Below are 23186 nucleotides of genomic sequence, written 5' to 3' on the forward strand. Positions count from 1 at the left end.
TGTTGGAGGAATGTGTTGTTAATCAGCACTCTGGAATATTGTAAAAGAATTTAAAGTGTGATTTTGGCTTCAGCTGTAAATGTGAGGCTGTTTCTGCTTCTGCTCCAGGAGGAAGATCTGCATCCGTCTGAAACCGAAGCGCAGATGGAGGCGGATCTGCAGGGTGGAGGAACACAGAACCGCATGCAGATCATGGAGGACGAGCTGGAGGCCAAAAACATGGCCATGGAGGAGCTGAGCCGCGAGCTGGAGGACATCAGGAGCACTTTCGGGACGGAAGGAGTGCAGCAGGTATGAGGAGATGGAGAGAGGAGTTTGCTGAATGATGGAGAACACGCTGACCACACCATGCCTCGCGTGTAGTCGTGCATTTATGCATCTGCGTTCTGTTTGTGTTGCTTTGCAATAACACTTCTGAAGTGTTAGTTTCTTCACAGGTGTTTTGTTTACATGGGAAATACCTGTAATGCTACCTTACTGTTGTAGTAGCTCAAACTGGCTCATTCAGAGACGAGAACTGGCGGGCGCGCAACAACTTTAATCATAAAGTGAACACAAAACTAAATTCTCCACCTGGAGCTCCTTCACAGGACTCACTTGTAAACTCTAGCTCCATCAGGCTCACTGCTCTCTCCTGCAGCGCTCGGCCCTCCCCACGCTCACACAAGCAGTGAGTCAAAGCTTGTACCAATCACAAAGCTTGTGCTACACGCAATGTGTAGTTATATTTTTCATCAGGGTCGGCCGTCAGCCAGCCAGTCAGCCATTTAGGGCGGCTCTATTCAGTCATTTAGGCGGGGCTATCAGTCATTCAGGCCAGGACTATCAGTCCTTTGTGGAAGGGCTATCAGTCATATAGGGCAGACTATCAGTCATTTAGGATGGGACTATCAGTCTTTTAGGGCGGGGCTATCAGTCTTTTAGGGCGGGGCTAATCAGTCTTTTTGGGCGTAGCTATCAGTCATTTAGGGCGGCGACTATCTGTCTTTTAGGCGTGGCTATTAGTTTATTTAGGGCGGGACTATCTGTCTTTAGGGCGTAGCGATCAGTCCTTTAGGGCTTGGCTACCAGTCATGTAGGGTTGTGGCTATCAGTCATTTAGGGTGACTATCTGTCTTTTAGGGTGTAGCTATCAGTCTTTTAGGGTGGAGCTATCAGTCTTTTAGGACAGGGTTTGTCAGTCGTTTGGGGCGGGGATATCAATCATTTAGGGCAGGACTATCAGTCTTTAGGCGAAGCTATCAGTCCTTTAAGACAGGGTTATCAGTCCTTTTGGGGCGGTTCTATCAGTCATTTAGGGTGGGACTATCAGTCTTTTAGGGCGTAGCTATCAGTCCTTCAGGACAGGTCTATCAGTCCTTTGGGGCGGAGCTATCAGTCATTTAGGGCAGGACTTTTAGTCTTTAGGGCGGCGCTATCAGTCTTTTAGGGCGGAGCTATCAGTCCTTTAGGACAGCACTATCAGTCCTTTGGGCCGGGGCTATCAGTCAATTATGGCTGTGCTATCAGTTTTTATGACAGAGCTATCAGTCCTTTAGTGGTGGGACTATCAATCATGTAGGCGGAGCTAACAATCCTTTAGGGTGGGACTATCAATCATTTAGGCCGCCCCCTATCAGTCCCTTTTATGGCGTGGACGATCAGGGTGTATTTTTTGTTTTTGCTCTACCTTCATCCATTCATCAGTCTTCCTTCATTTTGTTAGCAACGCCCGTCTTTCAACCATCCAATTGGTTCCTAAAGGATGAAATCATGCATCGTCCTACATTTTTTCTCGTTCATGTCTGTTTACGTGGATGTGTGTCACGATAGGGGAAAACTCTTAACTTCTGTTCCATGGCGACTTTAACTGTAGGCGTTAGTGTAATAGCTGCAGACGCTGTGTTGAGTCTGAGTGTGTTTGTGTGCGCAGCTGCAGGATTTCGAGGAGGCGCTGAAACAGAGGGATGAAATCATCACGCAGCTCACCTCAAACCTCCAGCAGGCCAGAACCGAGAAAGAGGAGGTGATGAGAGAGTTTCTGGAGCTCACAGAGCAAAGCCAGAAACTCCAGATCCAGTTCCAGCAGGTGAGCCTGCAGAAACCATGAGACCTGTACTGTCATATAAACACTGAAGCTTAGGATACACCAATAGTAGATTAATCATGTCAACTCTGTCAGCATATTCATTGACACAATTCTCCATAGCTGATTTGTGTTGCTAGTTTATATGCACTCTGACGCTCCTGCTCTCCACTCAGCTCCAGGCCGGTGAGATCCTCCGGAGCTCCAACATCAGCTCCACGGCTGCAGATCTCCTCCCAGGCCCGAACGCAGATCACACTGTACCAACAGCAGCTAGAGGAGAGAGACGCACAGCTCCGGACGCAGCAGGAGAGCGCGCACACACAGATCACACTGAACACACAGATGCAGGAGAGACTGAGCCGGGCCGAGACGGTGAGCTGCAGGCGCTTACAGTCACGAGGAGCAGAATCACACGCTTATTCAGCAAAACATGCTGTTCATGTGGGTCAGATAATGCACGGGCAGACTTTATAGACTAATCCAGAATGACTAGCTTGCTTAATTCATGGTTTGTTCCACTGAAAAATTGATCAGAAAAATATTCATAGCATAATTATAATGCCTCATGAATATTTTTGGGTGAACTATCACATTAAATTAAATGATTGTAAAATAAAACACAGGTGTTCATTATTCTCTGATAATTGATCCTCAGTTATTAATCCTGTTTCCTCATCATCAGGTCCACATACAATCTGAACAATCATTCACACAGAGCTTACGAGAAAAAGACCTGCTGAATATGGAGCACCAGCGTCTGATCGCAGAACACACACAGACCATAACACAGCTCCGGGATCAGCTCCAGACCTCCAAACAGGATTTTAAACCTTTTACTTGTTCCTAAACTGCCTTTTCTTCTGTGATATAGAAGATATTTGAAGAATGTCAAAAACCGGTAACCACTGACTTCCAAAGTATGTTTTCCCTACAATGGAAGTCAATGGTTACAGGTTTCAGCATTCTTTAAAATACCTAAAATATTCAAAAATATCATTATACTTTGTGTTCAACAGATGAAACAACGAGTGCGATGAGTGAATGAGGGATTCATTTTAGATGTACTGTCCCTTTAAGAGCAGAAGTGACCATAATGGAGCTCCATACAGACACTCTTATGCTCATATCCCATCTTTATAGCTCATTCTCCAGTCTCCTGATCTTCTCCTGGAAGCGTTTGTGCTCATATCCAGCACACCGATGCCGTGTTTCCGGAAGTCATATCCCAGTGCTCGGAGCTGCTCCAGCCTCCGCCTGATTTTCTCCACACTGAAGTCCAGCACTTTGGGTTTGAGGATGAGCTGCTGATTGAATCCCGGCGTCCAGAAAGCAGTCCAGCTTGGAGTTCAGCAGCTGCGCAGACATGAAGAGCACCAGTGAGAACTTGAGGATCATCTTCCTCAGATCTTCTTCTCCGCAGCCCAGAGATCGCAGTTTCCAGCGCAGGTTCTTGAGGTTTTTCTTCAGACTCTCATGGGACAGGTCCAGGATCAGCGCGCCGTGGCTCTGGAGGAAAACCTGCGCCTCAGAGTCGCTCAGCTTCATCTCGCTCAGCAGAAAATCCACATTGGGCTCTGATTCGATTGGTGCTGCGGATGAAGATGTAGAGGTTTTTGGAGATGATGGTCCTGGCGAACTCTTTCTGGTTGTTCCGCCCACACTAGCGCAGAGCTCTGTAGGAGCTCCACCATGTTTCTGTTGAGCTCCACGCTGTTGGAGAAGGTGCGTGGAGCTGTGGTCAGCAGCCGGTGCAGGTCTTTAGGTGTAATACCTGCAGGAGAGACATGTGCTGATATTCAGTTATGCAATATATGGTGATGATGAGCATGCTCAATACTATTATATATTTGCATATATTTAATATATCATGATAATGAGCATGCACAATATTGTTATTAGATAGCATATTTTCAATAATTTAATATATCATGATGATGCAGGCATAATATTGTTATTAGACATATGCATACATTGGATAATTAAACATATAGTGATAATGAGCATGCACAATATTATTATTATTAGATAAGCATATATTCAATAATTCAATATATCATGACGATGAGCATGCACAGTATTATTATGAGATATTTGCATATATTCAATAATGCAATATATAGTGATAATGAGCGTGCATAATATTTATTAACGTGCTGATATTTAATTGTTCAATAATTTTGCTGATGAGCATGCACAATCTTATTAGACATGAATGTATTCGATTATGCAATATTTTACTAATTTCAATAATGAGCATGCACAATATTGAAAGTAGATAAATGCATATATTAATTCAATATATCATGATAATGAGCATGCACAACATTGATATTAGACATATGCATACATTGGATAATTCAACATGTAGTGATAATGAGCATGCACAATATTATTATTATTAGATATGCATATATTCAATAATTTAATATATCATGATAATGAGCATGAACAACATATTATTAGATATGCATATATTCAAGAATTTAATATATCATGATGATGAGCATGCACAAATTGAAAGTAGATAAATGCATCTATTAATTCAATATTCATGATGATGAGCATGCACAACACTAGATATATGTATAAATTCAATAATGCAATTTATGGTGATTATGAGCATGCAGAACGCTGTTAATATTTGCATACATTCAATATATCATGATGATGAGCATGCACATTATTATTAGACATATGAATATATTCAATAATTAAATATATGGTGATAATGAGCATGCACAATATTCATATTAGACATATGCTGATAATCAATTATTCAATATTTGTAATGATGAGCATTATTAGACATGAATATATTAAGTATGCAATATTTACAATAATGAGCAGGAACAATATTGAAATTGGATATGCATATATTAAATAATTCAAATATCATGATGATGAGCATGCACATATTATTAGATATTTGGATATAAGCAAAATTCAATATAGGGTGATAATGAGCATGCACAATATTGATATTAGACATATTCATATATTCAATAAAGCAATATATTCTGATAATAAGCATGCACAATATTCATATTAGACATGCAGATATTAATTATTAAATATATTCTGATGATGAGCATGCTCAATATTATTAATAAACATGCATATATTCAATTATGCAATATTTAACAATAATGAGCATGCACAATATTGAAATTAGATATATGCATATATTAAATAATTCACTATATCATGATGATGAGCATGCACAATATTATTATTAGATATTTACATATATGCAATAATTTAATATATAATGATAATTAGCATGCCCAATATTGATATTAGACATATGCTAATATTCAATAATGCACTACATGGTAATAATGAGCATGCATAATATTATTATTATATTATTATATATTTGCATATAGCAATAATTCAATCTATAGTGATAATGAGCATGCCCAATATTCATATTAGACATTTGCATATATTCAATAATTAAAATATTGAGATGATGAGCATGCACAATATTATTAGACATGCATATTCAATTATGCAATATTTCACAATAATGAGCAGGAACTATTGAAATTAGATATATGCATATATTAAATAATTCAATATATCATGATGATGAGCATGCACAATATTGATATTAGAGATATGCTGATATTCAATAATGCAATATATGGTGATAATGAGCATGCACAATATTAATATTAGACATATGCTGATATTCAATAATGCAATATATGGTGATAATGAGCATGCACAAATTGATATTAGAGATATGCATAATTCAATAATTTAATATATGGTGATAATGAGCATGCACAATATTGATATTAGACACAATCTGATATTCAATAATGCAATGGTGAAAATAAGCATGCACAATATTCTTTTATTAGACATACGCCTATAATTTTATATTAATATATTTTATAATCAATGATTAAATATATATGGTGATAATGAGCATGCACAATATTGTTAATAGACATGTATAACACAATAATTCAATAAATGGTGATAATGAGCATTATATCAATATGTGCATTCTCATTATCATCATATGTTGAAATATTGAATATCAGCATTAGTCTATCATCAAATAAACTCAAAGCCTGACCTAGAGACTTGAGAAAAGTGATGTTCCTCCAGGTTCCTGTTGTCGCTGGAGCGGGAAGAAAGACTCTGGGGATCTGGAGAGGATCTCCACCATCTCGCCGTCGCTCTGGAAGATGTTCCTCCAGAGGTTCCAGCGCTCCTGCAGGTGTTCGCTGGAGCGAGTGATGCATCGTGGGAAGCGTGAGATGATGCTGGCGACGGCGGCCACGTCCGCACCTTTGCTCTGCAGGAAGCGTGCGAGTCCCTTCTCATTGGTCAGCGCTCGCTTCAGGACGCCCGGCTGCCGCCTGCGGGCCGAGCTCAGGTCCACACCCAAGCTGGACAGGCTTTCCAGAAGACACACATTCTCCACTGCTTTATCCGCATTCTGGGGTCTGGAGCTGCAGAGACGAGATGCTACAGGAAGCTGAACACATCTTCTGACTGAGAACAGGAAGTAGAGCATCTGCCTTTGCGCCATCTGATGACCAGAGAAAATATATTTATATTTCTTCAGCTTAGTCCCTTTATTTATCAGGGGTCGCCACAGCGGAATGAACCGCCAACTATTCCAGCATATGTTTTATGCAGCAAATGCCTTTCCAGCTGCAACCCAGTACTGGGAAACAGGAAATATTACTATATTATTAAAAAGGGCTGTTAAAGGGCACCTATTATGCAAAACTCACCTTATAAGTGGTTAAACCCAGTTGTGTGTCAGCAGTGGTGAATATCTCCAGCCTCTAATGATAAACATTAATTAATTGTGTTGTTAATAATCAGACTTGATGAATGAAACACTTTGATTGACATTCTCCTATCAGAGGGGGAAAGCCCCGCCCACTAGTGTACATCTCTCCATCTCATTAGCATAAACAGCAGCCCTGAGTGAGAAGCAGCCGTCTGTCCATTAGCCATTAGAGTGTTTGAGCTGCTGAAGATAATGTCAGCATAGACTAAGAGGATTATAGATGTGGAGTTTTAGGAGTTCAACACCTTAAATAATCAATTAATTTTGATGATTGAGACAATTCTGTAGGCGATCGAATCATATATTAAACACAATAAACAAATGACAATCATAGAGAACACAATAGAGGAATTCTTGCGAGTCACACAGTATTTATCTACAGAATTAAATAATGAAGTCTAAAATAATACTGTTTTTCATTGTATAAAGTTAATCTTACAAAAATGCCTAAATCTACTGTAAAAGCCTTAAACACTATGTCAACAATGGCTCAGTGGTTAGCATTGTGGCCTCACAGCAAGAAGGTCGCTAGTTCGAGTGTCGGCTGGGTCAGTTAATGTTTCTGTGTGAGTTTGCATGTTCTCCACGTGTTGGTGTGGGTTTCCTCCAGGTGCTCCGGTTTCCCCCACAGTCCAAACACATGCGCTATAGGGGAAACTGATCAACTAAATTAACTGTAGTGTATGAGTGTGTGTGTGTGTATGGGTGTTTCCCAGTAGGGGTTGCAACTGGAAAGGTATCCGCTGCGTAAAACATTTACTAGAGTAGTTGGCGGTTCATTCCACTGTGGCGACCCCTGATGAATAAAGGGGCTAAGCTGAAAGAAAATGAATGAATTTGTAACTTAATGGCATATGTAGTAAATAATACTTTATTTAGATATTAAACACTTTAAAAACAATAGAGAGAGTGTGATTAATCAATCATTAAACACGTTTGATCTCTTAATTCTCATAAATTCATGCTCTCATGCTCATTCTGATCAATATAACTACATTACAATAGTAAATGCAACTTTATATGGATCCGCAGCATTAATCGGACATTTGTACATTGAATTGAACAGTCCACACATGCATTAACAGTAACACTAAACCTCCAGTGTGCTCAAATAAAGCCGTTTATAAAGAGATTGTAAACTGAAAGCGAAGGCGATGAATGAGTTTAGATGTTCTTCTGTTAGATGGCAGAATTAAAACTCTCCGAGCGGATCTACATGTTTATACATAAAGGTTTTTACTTTTAACTCGATACCTCATGAACACTGCGTACTGTTTGCGTGTTTATCTGAAGAACTGTAGTAAAGAACACATTATTATGACCTACCAGATCCAGACCAACGATCCAGACACGCTCGCGTGTTTCCCTCAGTGTAGAGTCACAGCGCCTCCTGCAGACCTGGAGAAACAGCGACACTGCACTCCACACGGCGGCGCTGCGGGAACACTTTTACACTCAGAACACGTGTGTAAATATAAAACAATTATATAAATATCAATGAGTAGATATTATTGTGTTTTTAAATTATATCTGTCTATCTATCTATCTATCTATCTATCTATCTATCTATCTATCTATCTATCTATCTATCTATCTGTCTGTCTGTCTGTCTGTCTGTCTGTCTGTCTGTCTGTCTGTCTGTCTGTCTGTCTGTGTCTGTCTGTCTGTCTGTCTGTCTGTCTGTCTGTCTGTCTGTCTGTCTGTCTTTCTATATCTATCTATCTATCTATCTATCTATCTATGTTATTCTGCAGTGTTTCAGCAGGGATGTGTCCAGATAAAATAAATCCTCTTCATGATCATCCTGATGGAGAGATCTGTGAGTTTTCTTCTCCTTAGGATGGCAGATGTTTGTGTGTGTGTGTGTGTGTGTGTGTGTGTGTGTGTGTGTGTGTGTGTGTGTGCAACACTTGAGATGTCCACTCCAGCACTGCTCTCCATATGTGCCTGATGATCCCGTCTCATGCATAATTCACACACACACACGCACACACACACACACAGAGAGAGAAAGATCCATTTCATCGAATAGCTTACCTGAGACACACACACACACACAATAATATAATGTTTAAGAAATAATATCTAGCAAAATAACAGAAAATGTGTTGCAGTTTATTAAAAGGTGTTTGTAGCGTAACAACACCAACCCAGCCAATATAGCACTGCAGACTATGACACATGTGCAGAAAACACACTTTAATACACGTTTCAAGCTAAAAGTTCAAGATCAAGTTCAAGATCAAGATCCCAAAATGACATTCAGGAGCAGCAAATAAATGAGGAAAAATAAAAACATGGAAAACTGCTAATTTAAGGCTATTTGGCACAGTGTGGTCTCCATTGCATCTCTCTGCAGGTGTTGAGTTTCTGAACCTGATCCTGTGCTGAATAATTGACAGGGGAAACGAACTCTCAGCGCTCCTGGATCTACTTCGAGCATCAGAAACAGCATCAGACTCCACCGGTGGAACTGAAGCTCAGAAACTGAAGGATGTCCAAGAGAAGATGGGTGGAATTCAAGATCTGCCAAACCATCAGCTGCTCGGCTTCCAGTCGGCCGCAGGAGTAGACCTGCATCTCCATCTCCAGGTAAACCAACATTTCTGCTGCTTATTCTGACCTCAGATCAGCAGAGCATGATGGTGTGTGGGTGTATGTGTGTGTGTGTGTGCAGTTTGAAAGTTTCTTTACTGGTGCTTTTATATATAGGCAAACATTTACCATATAGATGTTCTTCACTGATGTTTTTTAATATTTAGGTAAAAAAAAATCGATTATATAGGGCTATATATACTGTATAGATGTTCTTCACTGATGGTTTTTAATATATAGGCAAAAAATAATGCAATATAGGACTATATATACCATAAAGATGGTCTTCACTGATGATTTTAAATGTATAGGCAAAAATAATACAATATAGGGCTATATATACTGTATAGATGTTCTTCACTGATGCTTTTTATATATAGGCAAAAATACTATAATATAGGGCTATATATACTGTGCAGATGTTTTTCACTGATGGTTTTTAATATATAGGCAAAAAATACATATAGGGCATATATACTGTATAGATGTTTTTCACAGATGCTTTTTATATATATAGGGCAAAAAATTATACAGTATTGGGCTATATATATATATATATATATAGATATATATATCTATATATATATATATATATATATTAGTATATATATAATAATATAATATATAATATATATATACCGTATAGATGTTCTTCACTGATGTTTTTTTAATATTAGGCAAAAAATACTACAATATAGGGCTATATATACTGTATAGATTGTTCTTCACTGATGATTTTAAATATATTTAGGCAAAGATAATAAAATATAGGGCTATATACTGTACAATGTTCTTCACTGATGGTTTTTAATATATAGGCAAAAAATATACAATATAGGGCTATATACTGTATAGATGTTCTTCACTGATGCTTTTTAATATATATGTAAAAATACTACAATATAGGGCTATATATACTGTATAGATATTCTTCACTGATGGTTTGTAATATATAGGCCAAACAATCAATATAGGGCTAAATATACACTGTATAGATGTTTTTCACTGATGCTTTTTAATATATAGGCAAAATGCAATTAGTATAAATGCAGGATGACAAAAGCTTACAAAAATTTACAAAATATTATCAATTATTAATTTAAATGAGGCATCTCACACATGAAAGACATTAAAGTAATTTATAGTAAACAATGTAGTATTTTTGAACCACAGTAAGTACCTGAATTAAACTGTTGTGATTATATATTTGCAACAACTACAGTAATATAATCAAATGAGCCAATACTGTAGTTTTGTACAACTATAGGGTATATTATACTTCAATACACAACAGTTTACTGTAGTAAAAACTAAAGTGTACTACAGTGTTCAATACAGTTTATTAGTTTACACTTAAGTAAATATTAAGTATGCTATAATGCAGTATGTGTTATAGTTTATCAGCTCACAATTCAACAGTATGCTGCAGCCTTCATTAACAAAGAATTGTAAATACTATAATATATCATAAGATACACTTTTAATATAAATACTATCGTATTTTTAATGTGGGATATATTTACTTTTGTAAGTTACTTAAGTAAATATCTGAAAATTACCTTATATTTACCCCACATCTGTCATTTACAGAGCACAAACATCGCATTTCATTCACATTTGCCTCACTATGTACATCTATTTTACCTTATTAGACAAGAGCATAAAATAAGCTCAAAGGCAATGCACTCATCCATTATTTACATGTTCATTATGCACATTTAAAGAGTAATCTCCATTGTTTATACAGAAGTATTTGCAGTGTCAGGCTTGTGCGCGCGTCATGACGTCATCGCGCCAGTAGTCTCGTGTGTTTACGTGGAGAAACATGGCGGCGGCTGTGACAGCAGCACAGCCCGAATAAACACAGAATAAAGCACACAGCGGATCCCGCCGGTTGACCGTCCGATGCCAGCAGCCTGCGCTCTTTAGGCGGGGGTGTGTTTCAGTCTGTGTGTGTGTTTGTGCCGCTTTTATGACTCTCGTGTGTTCGTGTTTAAGCCGCAGGAACCGCACAGATGATGGAAGACGAGGAGCGACAGAGAAAACTACAGGCCGGCAAAGCCAAGGTGAGATTTGCCCTCATTTTTAACCCGTGTGCTTTCGCCGTGCTTCGGGTTTAAACGCACATTTACCTCATTATCACCGTAGTTTACCTTAAAATTATCAAACGCCCATCTGAGAGTCAGAGCACTGCTGTTATTTTACCTCAGAAAACAGCTCACATATGTTATCTGTCACCTATTTACCTCAGGTTTACCTCACTTCTGTCAATTGCCAAAGAAAGTAACTGACATCTCTAATCTGTTACTTATTTTTACTCTGATTTACCTCACCGTTGATTATACAGCATAATTTACTGCCTGTTGTACCTCACTTGGACTTATATTGACCTCATGGCAGTTGTTTACCTCAGAAAACAACTCGCATCTGTTATCTGTCAGACATTTACCTCCGGTTTACCTCACTTCTGTCAATTATCAAAGATAGGAACTGACATCTGTAATCTGTTACATATCAGGTTTACCTCAACAGTTCACTACACAGCATAATATTAAGCCAATTCTACCACAATTTTACCTCACTTTGACACCTATTTACCTCGGTTAAACCTTACGACTGTTATTTACCTTAGAAAATAACTGATATAAGTAATGTATCACACATTTACCTCAGATTACCTTCTGCAATTATCAATGAAAGTAACTGGCATCTATAACATTACATATTTAACTAAGATTTACTTCACAGGTTGATTACACAGCATAATTTACTGCCTATTGTACAAAAATACTATAATATAGGGCTATATATACTGTGCAGATGTCTTTCACTGATGGTTTTTAATGTATAGGCCAAAATAATACTAATATAGGGCTATATATTCTGTATAGATGTTTTTCACAGATGCTTTTTAATATATAGGCAAAAAATACTACAATATTGGGCTATATATACACTGTGTAGATGACTATACAGCATAATTTACTGCCTATTGTACCTCACTTGGACTTCTATTTACCTCATGACTGTTGTTTACCTCAGAAAACAATTCACATCTGTTATCTGTCACACATTTACCTCCGGTTTACCTCACTTCTGTCAATTATCAAAATTAGGAACTGACATCTGTAATCTTTTACATATCAGATTTACCTCAACATTCACTACACAGCATAATATTTAGCCAAATTTACCACAATTTTACCTCGCTTGACTTATGTTTACCTCGGTTTAACCCACGTCTGTTATTTACCTCAGAAAATAAGCGACAACTATAATCTGTCATATTTCACTGCAGATTTACTTCAGGTTTACCTCACTGTTATCTTTGCAGCATGGTTATACTGCTGGTTTTACCCCACTAAGCCTCATATTACCTCGCAACTGTTATTTAGCTTAGAAAATTAATGACATCTGTAGTCTGTCACACATTTAAACTCATGTTTACCGTCAACTCTACACAGCTACACAGTTACTATAACTGCCTATTTTTACCACAATTTTACTTCACTGTGACTCATATTTACCTCCGTTTAACCTCACAACTGTATTTACCTCGGAAAACAACTGACATCAGTAATCCGTATCTAGATTTACCTCATGATTACCTCACTTTTGACATTTACCTCAAGAAACAGATATGGAATCAAATGCACATTTACCTCAGATAACCTCAGGTTTACCTCACTTTTACACCATAATATACAGCTTTATTTCTACCACAATTGTACCTCAGTTTGCCTCATTTGAACTCATGACCTCTGTAATCTATAACACATTTACTTATATTAACCACCAGGCTTACTGCTGTTGTCATTTACCTAAAAACTATTTAAAAAAGACTATTTACATCACCTCATATATCAAAGTCTTGCCCTATTGCTCTTATTTATTTACCTCAGAAATAACTAATAACTCATTTTCAGATCTATACACATTTACCTCACATTTACCTCAGTTTACTTCACTGTTGTCTTGACAGCATAATATTATGCCTCATATTTACCTGCATTGTACATCACTTTGTCTGGTATTTACCCCAATTTACCTCACGTCTGTCATTTACAATTAGAAAACAACTGAGACAATTTACACTTCCTCATGTTTACCTCAATTATACCTCTTTTTGCCCCATATTAATCACAATTTACCTCAATTTTACCCCATTTCTGTAGTTTACTTCACTGTTGTCTTGACAGCATAATATTATACCTCATATTTACCTGCATTGTACATCACTTTGTCTGATATTTACCCCAATTTACCTCACGTTTGTCATTTACATTAGAAAACAACTGAGACAATTTCCGCTGCCTCATGTTTACCTTAATTATACCTCCTTTTGCCTTATATTTACCCATATTTATTACATATTTACCTCAATTTTACCCCATTGCTGTTTTAGTTTAGATTAGATTCAACTTCTGATCTAATCTAAAACAGCAATGGTGTAAAATTGAGGTAAATATGTGATAAATATGGGTAAATATGAGTGAAGTACTTACTCTATGAAGTAACAGACGTCTGCAATATGACTCACATTTATCTCCTGATTATTTAATCAAATAATTTGTTCATCAAAATAGCGGAGGGTGCTCATCAACCAATCAGAATCAAGCATTTCACAGCGCTGTAGTATAAGACGAGATAATGTGGCGTCAGTGCGAATCTGGCTGCTGTTACAGGTTTACTGTAAAGCCAGTTTCTGTTGTCAAACATGTGGATGGGCTTGTGAGACTGGATTTTCTAGCCAGGATATGTTCTGTGCTTCACATTTCTGCATATGAACAGATTTCAGGTCGCTGTAACCTGTGCTGGGATTGAGTAAAGAATGACGCATGATGATATTCAAGTGGAGTCTGCAGTCAAGGCTGAAGTGCGTTATTATGCACAACATGTGCTTCACTGTTCTTGTCACTGGGAGACCATGGCAGTTTTATATATTTATTTATTTTTGCCAGCTTTATTTTCATTTTACTTACATTTTTTGTCTGTCTGTTTATTTTTAAATCTTTGAATAAATATGCACACTTTTTTTTAAGGTTACCTATATAAGTAATTAAAAAAACCTTTATATAAATTTAAAATGAAAAAGTATAGGACATGTTTGCTTGGAATCTGTAGCTGAATTAAAATAAGGTGATTTAAATAATATATATGTATTTAATCTATTTTAATTTATTTATATATATATATATATGTAATTCATTTATATTGCTATCTAAAATAAGGCTTAAGCTATTTTATCAGATGAATAAATACAATTAATATTAAATATAACTAATATACATAAAAAAGCCATTCATTTGATGGTGCATTTCTATTTTTAATCCTTTAAAACTAAAATAACCTTTAATTAATTAATTAAGTTATTTAACAAAACCTTAGTATGTTCACACTTCTCTGTTGGTTAACTGTGGGCTGTAATTCTATTAAACAAAATACTTTAAACCAGTATTTTCCATATTTTATATATATTTCAATGCTTTATCAATCTAATTAGTTTTTATAATAATTAATTTAATAATTATCATTTTATAAATTCATAGAGCTGAGATTCATGGAGGTTTCTGTATTGCAGTAATGTCCAGGTGTTAAACTGCATGTATATTGATAAACTCTTATTGTTTGAGCATTAGTATCATCACGTTTCTGTTAAACACACTGGCCTCTTCAGGGCGTGATAACACTACCTTGTTATTTTATAAATAGAGCAGATTCCTTGTCTAAAAATACCCCAAGTCTGAATCAGCGTCGAGATCGTGACCCCTTGGTTCTCGCACGCTCACTAGGAAGTGAGCATATGTGAGTGAGGTCACTTGTGCTGACCTCCAGAGAGCCGTCTGTCTAATTCCTGCTGACAGTTTCAGGTGACGGCTCTGGGTTCGTCCTGTACAAACAAGATGTCTTCTAGATCCATCTGTACATCTCACACTTTCAGACTTCACAATGGAGAGATGTTTACAGTTTGCTTACATCTGCTGGACATCTGCTTTTGGGCTGAATATCAAAATGACAAATATAAAAAAACAAGATAATTGCACTCAAGGACCTAATGGAAATATGTGCCTCCATTTTTTCCAAAATGTAAACAATATTTTTCATTGCATTATTTAGATGACAAACCCACTAGAAGGTGCTGTCTACATTTTTGCAAATCTGAAATACATTACTTAGAACATGTTTGTTGTACGTTTCAGATGACAAATCCTCTAGATGGCGCTGTCTACATTTTTGTGAATTTCAAATATGTTTCTTGGGGTAAATGTTATTGTACATTCCAGATAACGAATCCACTAGAGGCAGCTATTGACATTTTTTAAAACGTAAAAATCTATCTCTTCGTTTGTTTAGTTGCACATTTCAAATAAATCCATTAGAAGGTGCTGTCTACATTTTTAAAAATCTGCAATATGTTACTTAGAGCATGTTTGTTGTACATTTCAGATGACAAATCCAGTAGAGGGCGCTGTCTACATTTTTGTGAATCTGAAATAAATTACTTAGGATACGCTTCATTGCACGTTTCAGATAACACATCCACTAGAGGGCGCTGTCCACATATTAGGACATTTCAAATATGTTATTTATGGTATGTTTTGTTGTACGTTTCATGACAAGACAAGCTGTCTGTGTATTTACAAGTTACGTTTTGTTGCATATTTGAGATGACTAATCCACTAGGGGGCGCTGTCTAAATTTTTGTGAATTTCTAGTGCATTACTTTGGGTAAATGTTGTTGTACATTTCAGAAGACAAATGCCCTAGAGGCCCCTATCGTTGTTTTTATAAAGGGTAAAAATGCATCGCTTCATGTATATTTAGTTGTGCATTTTAGATAATCCACTAGAGGGTGCTGTCTACATTTTTGAAAATCTGAAATGCATTACGTGGGCTTGTTTTGTTCTACGTTTCAGATACAAAGTGCACTGCAAGAACATATTTTTATCTTGACTTTACATTACTTTTGGATTTACGTCTCTTTTGGTATAAAAAAAGTTGGACATATAGGTGACGCAGTCTTATTTGATTTAAAATCATAGACTTAAGTTGTTTTTGTGGTATTTATATGGTGTTGTGCAAAGTACTGCATGAAATAATCCTTTATTCATCAATAAAATCTCCCTGTAAATATCATTAGTGTGAAAAGGAACAAAAGTTGTTGTCGTCACACTGCCCCCTAGTGTTCATTTTACCTTCAAACTGCAGTCAAACTTATGTTGAGGTACGTTTTTGCAAAGGTGTAGGCTGAAGCACGTATTTTCAGTGAGCCTGTGTTGGATAATTGCTTTCTGCAGAAACTTTCTACAGGTTTACTTGAGCTAGAATTAAATCTGAATCAAACTGATTGTCATCTTGACCTCTGCTCAAGGCTAACGCTTCACCACTGCTAACCGCACAGCTCAACACTCGCTTTTACCTTGTGAATGTCTGGAGGCTCTGAATAAAGACGGATGGGTGTGATGGAAAAAGATGATTCAGAGTGATTCATAATTTCTTTTGTAAACATCTGAGCGAATGCGAACAAAAGCTGAAAGCTCATTTACGTAAAATAGTGTCGCAGCACAGCAGAAATAAATCGCAAGCACTGATTGTGTGGTGAAATATTAAAGCCTTGGTGTCTGTGAGGCTTTTTCTAGCTGGAAAAATCTCAGTTTATTTCAGTTATTGATGAAGAAGTGCATAGTCTGATGTGCATATGAGTTATCAGTGCAAAAGAAAAACATGTAGGACTGAATAAATCATAACGCAGATCTTGTGTTGTGAGTATTTCTGTAGTAAAGAAAGGCATTTTACAAGCTAACTTGTCAAATTGAGCATAATTCGCTATTTATAATGCATCTGTGTGAGTGTTGCGTCAAAATCAATAGTTTTTGAAAACCTATTAATCAGTGTTTATATTATATTTCTACATTTTCAATCATACATTTGCCCTGAAGTTCTGAGTAAAGTAAGAATTATGATCACATCTGAATGAGCACATTAGAGAGTATATACTTTAAAATGTAAAACATAATTTGTTCTTTATATGTGATGTATAAAAACTATTGATCGATTACATATACAGTAATGGTACTTTATCTTGATTATATAATGTTATCAGAATATGAGGTTACTACAATTGTCATGTGCTTTTTGTCTTATCCTCTAACCCTAATCTGAGTATCTGAATGTTGCGCAGTGATGTTAAATGTTTGCACATCACAGATAGACGTTGCGTCCCAGATGACACACTATACTCTTAAAGGCATTCATTGTATAGCCGTATAACCGTATTCACCTTCAGGTGGTGACATAATCACCTACATATGAGAACTTTGCTGTCACAAACCAAAATAAATAAAGAAATCCAACCTCCACACCAGGTAGCTCCTCCCCTTCATCAGTAGCTCCTCCCCTTCATCAGTAGCTCTCCCCCTTCATCAATAGATTTTCCCCTTTAATCAGTAACCCCTCATCTTCATAGATAGCTCCTCCCCTTCATCAGTAACCCAACCTCTTCATAAATTACCCCTCTTCTTCGCAAGTAGCTTCTCCCCTTTATAGATGGCCTCTCCCTTCATCAGTCCCCTTGCCTCTTCATAGATAGCTCCTCCCCTTCAGCAGTATTCCCTCCCCTTGATCAGTAACCCCGCCAATTCACAGATAGCCCCTCCTATTTGCAAGTAGCTCCTCCCCTCCATTAGTAGCTTCTCCTCTTCATTAGTATCCCTCCCCTTCATCAGTAACCCCTCCTCTTCATGGATAGCTACCCCCCTTTTTTCAGTAACCCAGCCTCTTCATAGATAGCCCCTCTTCTTCGCAAATAGCTCCTCCCCTTCCTAAGTATCCCCTCCCCTTTATAGACGTCCTCTCCCTTCATCAGTACCCCTGCCTCTTCATAGATAGCTCCTCCCCTTCAGCAGTATTCCCTCCCCTTGATCAGTAACAGATAGCCCCTCCTATTTCTAAGTAGCTCCTCCCCTTCATTAGTAGCTTCTCCTCTTCATTAATATCCCTCCCCTTCATCAGTAACCCCTCCTCTTCATAGATAGCTGCTCCTCTTCATCAGTAACCCCTCCTCTTCATAGATAGCTCCTACCCTTCATCAGTAACCCCGCCTCTTCACAGATAGCCCCTCCTCTTTGCAACTAGCTCCTCTTCTTCAGAAGTAGCACCTCCCCTTTATAGACGGCCTCTCCCTTCATCAGGATCTCCTCCCTTCATCAGTAACCCCTCCTCTTCATAGATAGCTCCTCACCTTCAGCAATATTCCCTCGCCTTGATCATTAACCCCGCCTCTTCACAAGTACCTCCTTTTCTTCAGAAGTAGCCCCGTCTTTTTATAGACAGCCTTTCCTCTTCATAAGTGTCCCCTTTCCTCCTTCAGTAACCTCGCCTCTTCATAGATAGCTCCTCCCCTTCATTAGTAGCTCCTCCTCTTCTTTAGATTTTTTTCATTTTCAGTGTGAGCGCATGACTTATACTATTTATTTTACAAAATAGTGTAGAATAGTGCACAAGTATGCGATTTGGGATGCACCAAGAGTGCATGTGTGTACTGCTGAGCTGTTGTCTGACCTCTGACCCCCCCCGGGCTCTGTGCGTCCTGACGGAGACGCTTCAGCTCATGTGTTGGCTCAGATGATCTGCTGTTTGTGTTTTCAGCACAGATCGGCTGGTGTTCAGAGCAGCTGTCAGCATGTGCTGTTTTCATGCCAGTGTCATCATTAGCCCACGGCTCTCAGTGCAAAAACAGACGTTCAATTAGCAGACTGCAGGAGCATTAGCATTCACAATGATCTAACATTGCAAAATACATTTCTGCTCCCTGTTTATCTTTTCTCTCTACGTGAAAAGTGTTCATTATTATTATTTATTTATTTGATTAACCCTTTAACAGTCACCGATAGCAGGATGCTTAAGTTTACTTCACTATATTGCCAAAATCCTAATCTAATAATGACAAACTATATATCGTTAGAAATGTCTAAGTGTTCTGAGCACATATTTTATCGCTGTTTTTTGTTATGTAAGAAGAGTAAGAGAATAAAATCCATTTACTGTCACCTACATTTGTGGTTAAATATTTAAACCATAATATTATAGTTTAAGCATGAAGCTATGACAGTATATCATTTGAAAGCTTAAAATGTCTAGTTTTCATATCATATGACTGATATATATATATTTTTATAATTTTTGGGGGGGGGTTTTCAACTTATTGGATAGGAAAGTAGAGAGAACTGACAGGAAAGCAAGGGGAGCAGAGAGAGGGGAAGGATCGGCATAGGACCGCGAGGCGGAATCGAACTCAGGTCGCCGTGAGCACCAGAGTGCATGTGTCGACGCACTAACCACTACACCACTGGCGCGGACTCGTATGACTGATTTTTTGATAGATAATAATGAGCAAGTTATTTATTTATTTGCAACAACGAAACTCACCAGAGTCGTTTAGTATTACTTTGCTACAGCAATGCACATTTAAAATTTAGATGTTTTTTTTATGGCTAACTTCTAATCAAATACCACCAAACTACCCATTCTACTTGAAAACAATTCAGTCTACATTACTAATAATGTCAAAAGCATAACCAAATATGGTTCATATTACTCAAAACACAGGGGGCGCTCTTGCATGGTCATTAATAGAACCTGGAGTTCACCTGCTCGTCATGCCTGGTACTGCGGCCAAACAAAATCTCACTGAAAGTAATTAGTTCAGATAATTAGCTTATATTTTATGTCAATGCTAAAACATGTTTTGTAAAATACATATCTTATGTATTATAATAGCATATACATTTACTGTTTTACAATTTTCATAAACGCACATCACTTTTGTTTATTAAACTATTCGAACTTCATTTATACTAAACAAAAATGGTCATAAAAGTCAAGCCTAAAGAAATGTATTTAAAGTGAAACTGAAACGAGCAGCGGCGACGCGGTCGCGCAGTAGGTAGTGCTGTCGCCTCACAGCAAGAAGGTTGCTGGTTCGAACCTCGGCTGGGTTAGTTGGTGTTTCTGTGTGGAGTTTGCATGTTCTCCCCGCGTTCACGTGGGTTTCCTCCGGTTGCTCCGGTTTCCCTCACAGTCCAAACACATAGGGGAACTGGGTAGGCTAAATTGTCCGTAGTGTATGTGTGTGAATGAGTGTGTATGGATGTTTCCCAGAGATAGGTTGCAGCTGGAAGGGCATCGCTGTGGAAAACGTATGCTGGAATAGTTGGCGGTTGAATTAATGAATGAAATAAGCTGTCTAGGTATTTACAAGTTACGCTTTGTTGCATATTTGAGATGACTAATCCACTAGGGGGCGCTGTCTACGTTTTTTGTGAATTTCAAATACATTACTTTAGGGTCAATTTTGTTGTACATTTCAGAAGACAAATTCACTAGAGGCCACTGCTGTCATTTTTATAAAGCGTAAAAATGCATCGTTTCGTGTATATTTAGCTGCACATTTCAGTTAAATCCACTAGAGGGTGCTGTCTACATTTTTGAAAATCTGAAATGTTACTTAGAGCATTAGGGATGTCACGATTCGGTACGATTCACGATACTAATATCACGATTCACCTGACTCATGATTCGGTACGATTCACGATACTAATATCACGATTCACCTGACTCACGATTCGGTACGATTCACGATACTAATATCACGATTCACCTGACTCACGATTCGGTACGAATTACGATACTAATATCACGATTCATGATTTAGTCACAATATTTTTATTTTATTTGAGACAAATTTAAGTTGAACTAAGAGCCCTTTTGTTTTTCTCATACTATTATTTATTTATTTATTATTATTTTTTTTTTTACAATCTTATATCTTTTATATCTTTTCAGAGGTGTCCCTCTGCTCCTGTACATCAATACTGATTATAATATATAACATATGATATAATAAGCAAATTATTAAAATATGCATAAATTAAATTGAAAAAGAGAGGGAAAAGGGGAACAATCGCCAACCACCTCCACCTGACACCTGCCTAATAGTTCCTATAGTCTTGAACACCTTGATTAGTTGATCAGCTGTGTTTGATTTGGGTTGGAGCAGAACTGCAGAGCTGCAGCCCTCCAGGAATCCAGTTTAAGACTTGTGCTGTGGAGCATGTTTGTTGTACGTTTCAGATAGTAGATCCACTAGAGGGCGTTGTCTACATTGTGAATCTAAAATAAAACACTAAGGGTACGCTTCATTGCACGTTTCAGATGAGAAATCCTCTTGATTTGCACAGTTATTGAGATTTATATTGATGATAATTCACAGCCTTTTCCAAATGATAAAGAAAATAACATATTTAGAAAAATGTTGAGGTGCGTTAACTCTTATTGTGTAACGTGTGCAGTGTTTTGTGCTAAAAGCTGAACCTGTTGCTTTAGTTTATGAGTTACTGAGTAATGAAGGAGGCTAATGCATTTATCTGGATGTTCATTCATGCTAATCAGTTTTAAAGCATTATTAGATTACAACTGAAGCCTGCTGATTAGCATGCTAATGCAAAGCGTGGCCTTGAAGAGTGTGTGTGCGTGCGTGTGTGTGTCCGGCTGCTGTTTAACTCCAGGTTTGATCTGTTATGTAAAATCAATTGTTCCAAATCTGGCGTGATGAAAGAGTTTCAGCCAGATATGAGGGGGTTAGAGTGTGTGTGTGTGTGTGTGTGTGTGTGTGTGTGTGTGTGTGTGTGTAGGAAAGAGTGTGAGAGAGAGCACCTGTGAGCATGTGTGTGTGTGTGTGTATGAAAGAGTGTGTATTTATGAAAGAGAGCGAGAGGGTGTGTGTGTATATGATTTTGTGTTTGAGTGTGATTGTCTGTGTGTGTGTTTGAGTGTATGTGTGTTTGTGAATGTGATTGTCTGAGTGTGTGTGTGTGTGTTTGTTTAAAAGTGTGTGTTTGTGTGTATGTGTGTTTGTGAATGTGATTGTGTGTGTGTGTGTGTTTGTTTAAAAGTGTGTGTGTGTTTGTGTGTATGTGTGTTTGTGAATGTTATTGTGTGTGTGTGTGTGTGTGTGTGTGTGTGTGTTTGTTTAAAAGTGTGTGTGTTTGAGTGTATGTGTGTTTGTGAATGTGATTGTCTGAGTGTGTGTGTGTGTTTGTTTAAAAGTGTGTGTTTGTGTGTATGTGTGTTTGTGAATGTGATTGTGTGTGTGTGTGTGTGTTTGTTTAAAAGTGTGTGCGTGTGTGTGTTTGTGTGTATGTGTGTTTGTGAATGTGATTGTGTGTATGTGTGTGTGTGTGTGTGTGTGTTTGTTTAAAAGTGTGTGTGTTTGAGTGTATGTGTGTTTGTGAATGTGATTGTCTGTCTGTTTGTGTGTGTGGGTTTGAAAGAGTTTGTGTGTGTGTATGATTTTGTGTTTGAGTGTGTGTGTGTGTGTGTGTTTGTGTATGATTTTGTGTTTGTGTGAGAGTATGTTTATTTGTTTGCATTTGTGAGTGACTGTGTATATGTGTGTATGTGTTTGAAAGTGTGTGTGTGTGTGTGTGTGATACACACACACACTGATCAATAGTCTGCTGTATAATGGTCTGGGCTGATAAACACCGTCAGTGTCGCTCCACAGAAATGACAATAAAGTGAAGCGGCTTCATAATTAAAACCTCCTCCACACTCCACTGTCATGATCTTAATTAGCAGCAGCGCTCGCTCAGACTCTCTCTCTCTCTCTCTCTCTCTCTCTCTCTCTCTCTCTCTTCCCTGCAA

At 37.7% G+C, this 23186-nt stretch overlaps 2 protein-coding genes across 2 annotated transcripts in view; one reads left to right on the top strand and one right to left on the bottom strand.

Annotated features, from left to right (window-relative positions):
- Positions 1-3202: 3202 nt before the first annotated feature.
- Positions 3203-8248, bottom strand: LOC130247014 (transcription termination factor 1, mitochondrial-like). The gene is given in 9 exon segments (XM_056480193.1): positions 3203-3249; positions 3252-3376; positions 3378-3637; positions 3639-3729; positions 3731-3839; positions 6159-6187; positions 6189-6211; positions 6213-6617; positions 8214-8248. Coding segments are annotated over 8 exon segments (1089 nt in total). The 5' UTR covers positions 8214-8248.
- A 3099-nt stretch (positions 8249-11347) lies between these two features.
- Positions 11348-23186, top strand: part of akap9 (A kinase (PRKA) anchor protein 9) — a 121089-nt gene continuing 109250 nt past the window's right edge. Inside the window, 1 exon segment of the mRNA XM_056479165.1 lies at positions 11348-11548. Within this exon segment, the coding sequence (XP_056335140.1) occupies positions 11498-11548 (51 nt within the window). The 5' untranslated portion in view covers positions 11348-11497.

Source organism: Danio aesculapii, chromosome 19 (genome assembly GCF_903798145.1).
Source record: "Danio aesculapii chromosome 19, fDanAes4.1, whole genome shotgun sequence".
Classification (NCBI taxonomy): domain Eukaryota; kingdom Metazoa; phylum Chordata; class Actinopteri; order Cypriniformes; family Danionidae; genus Danio; species Danio aesculapii.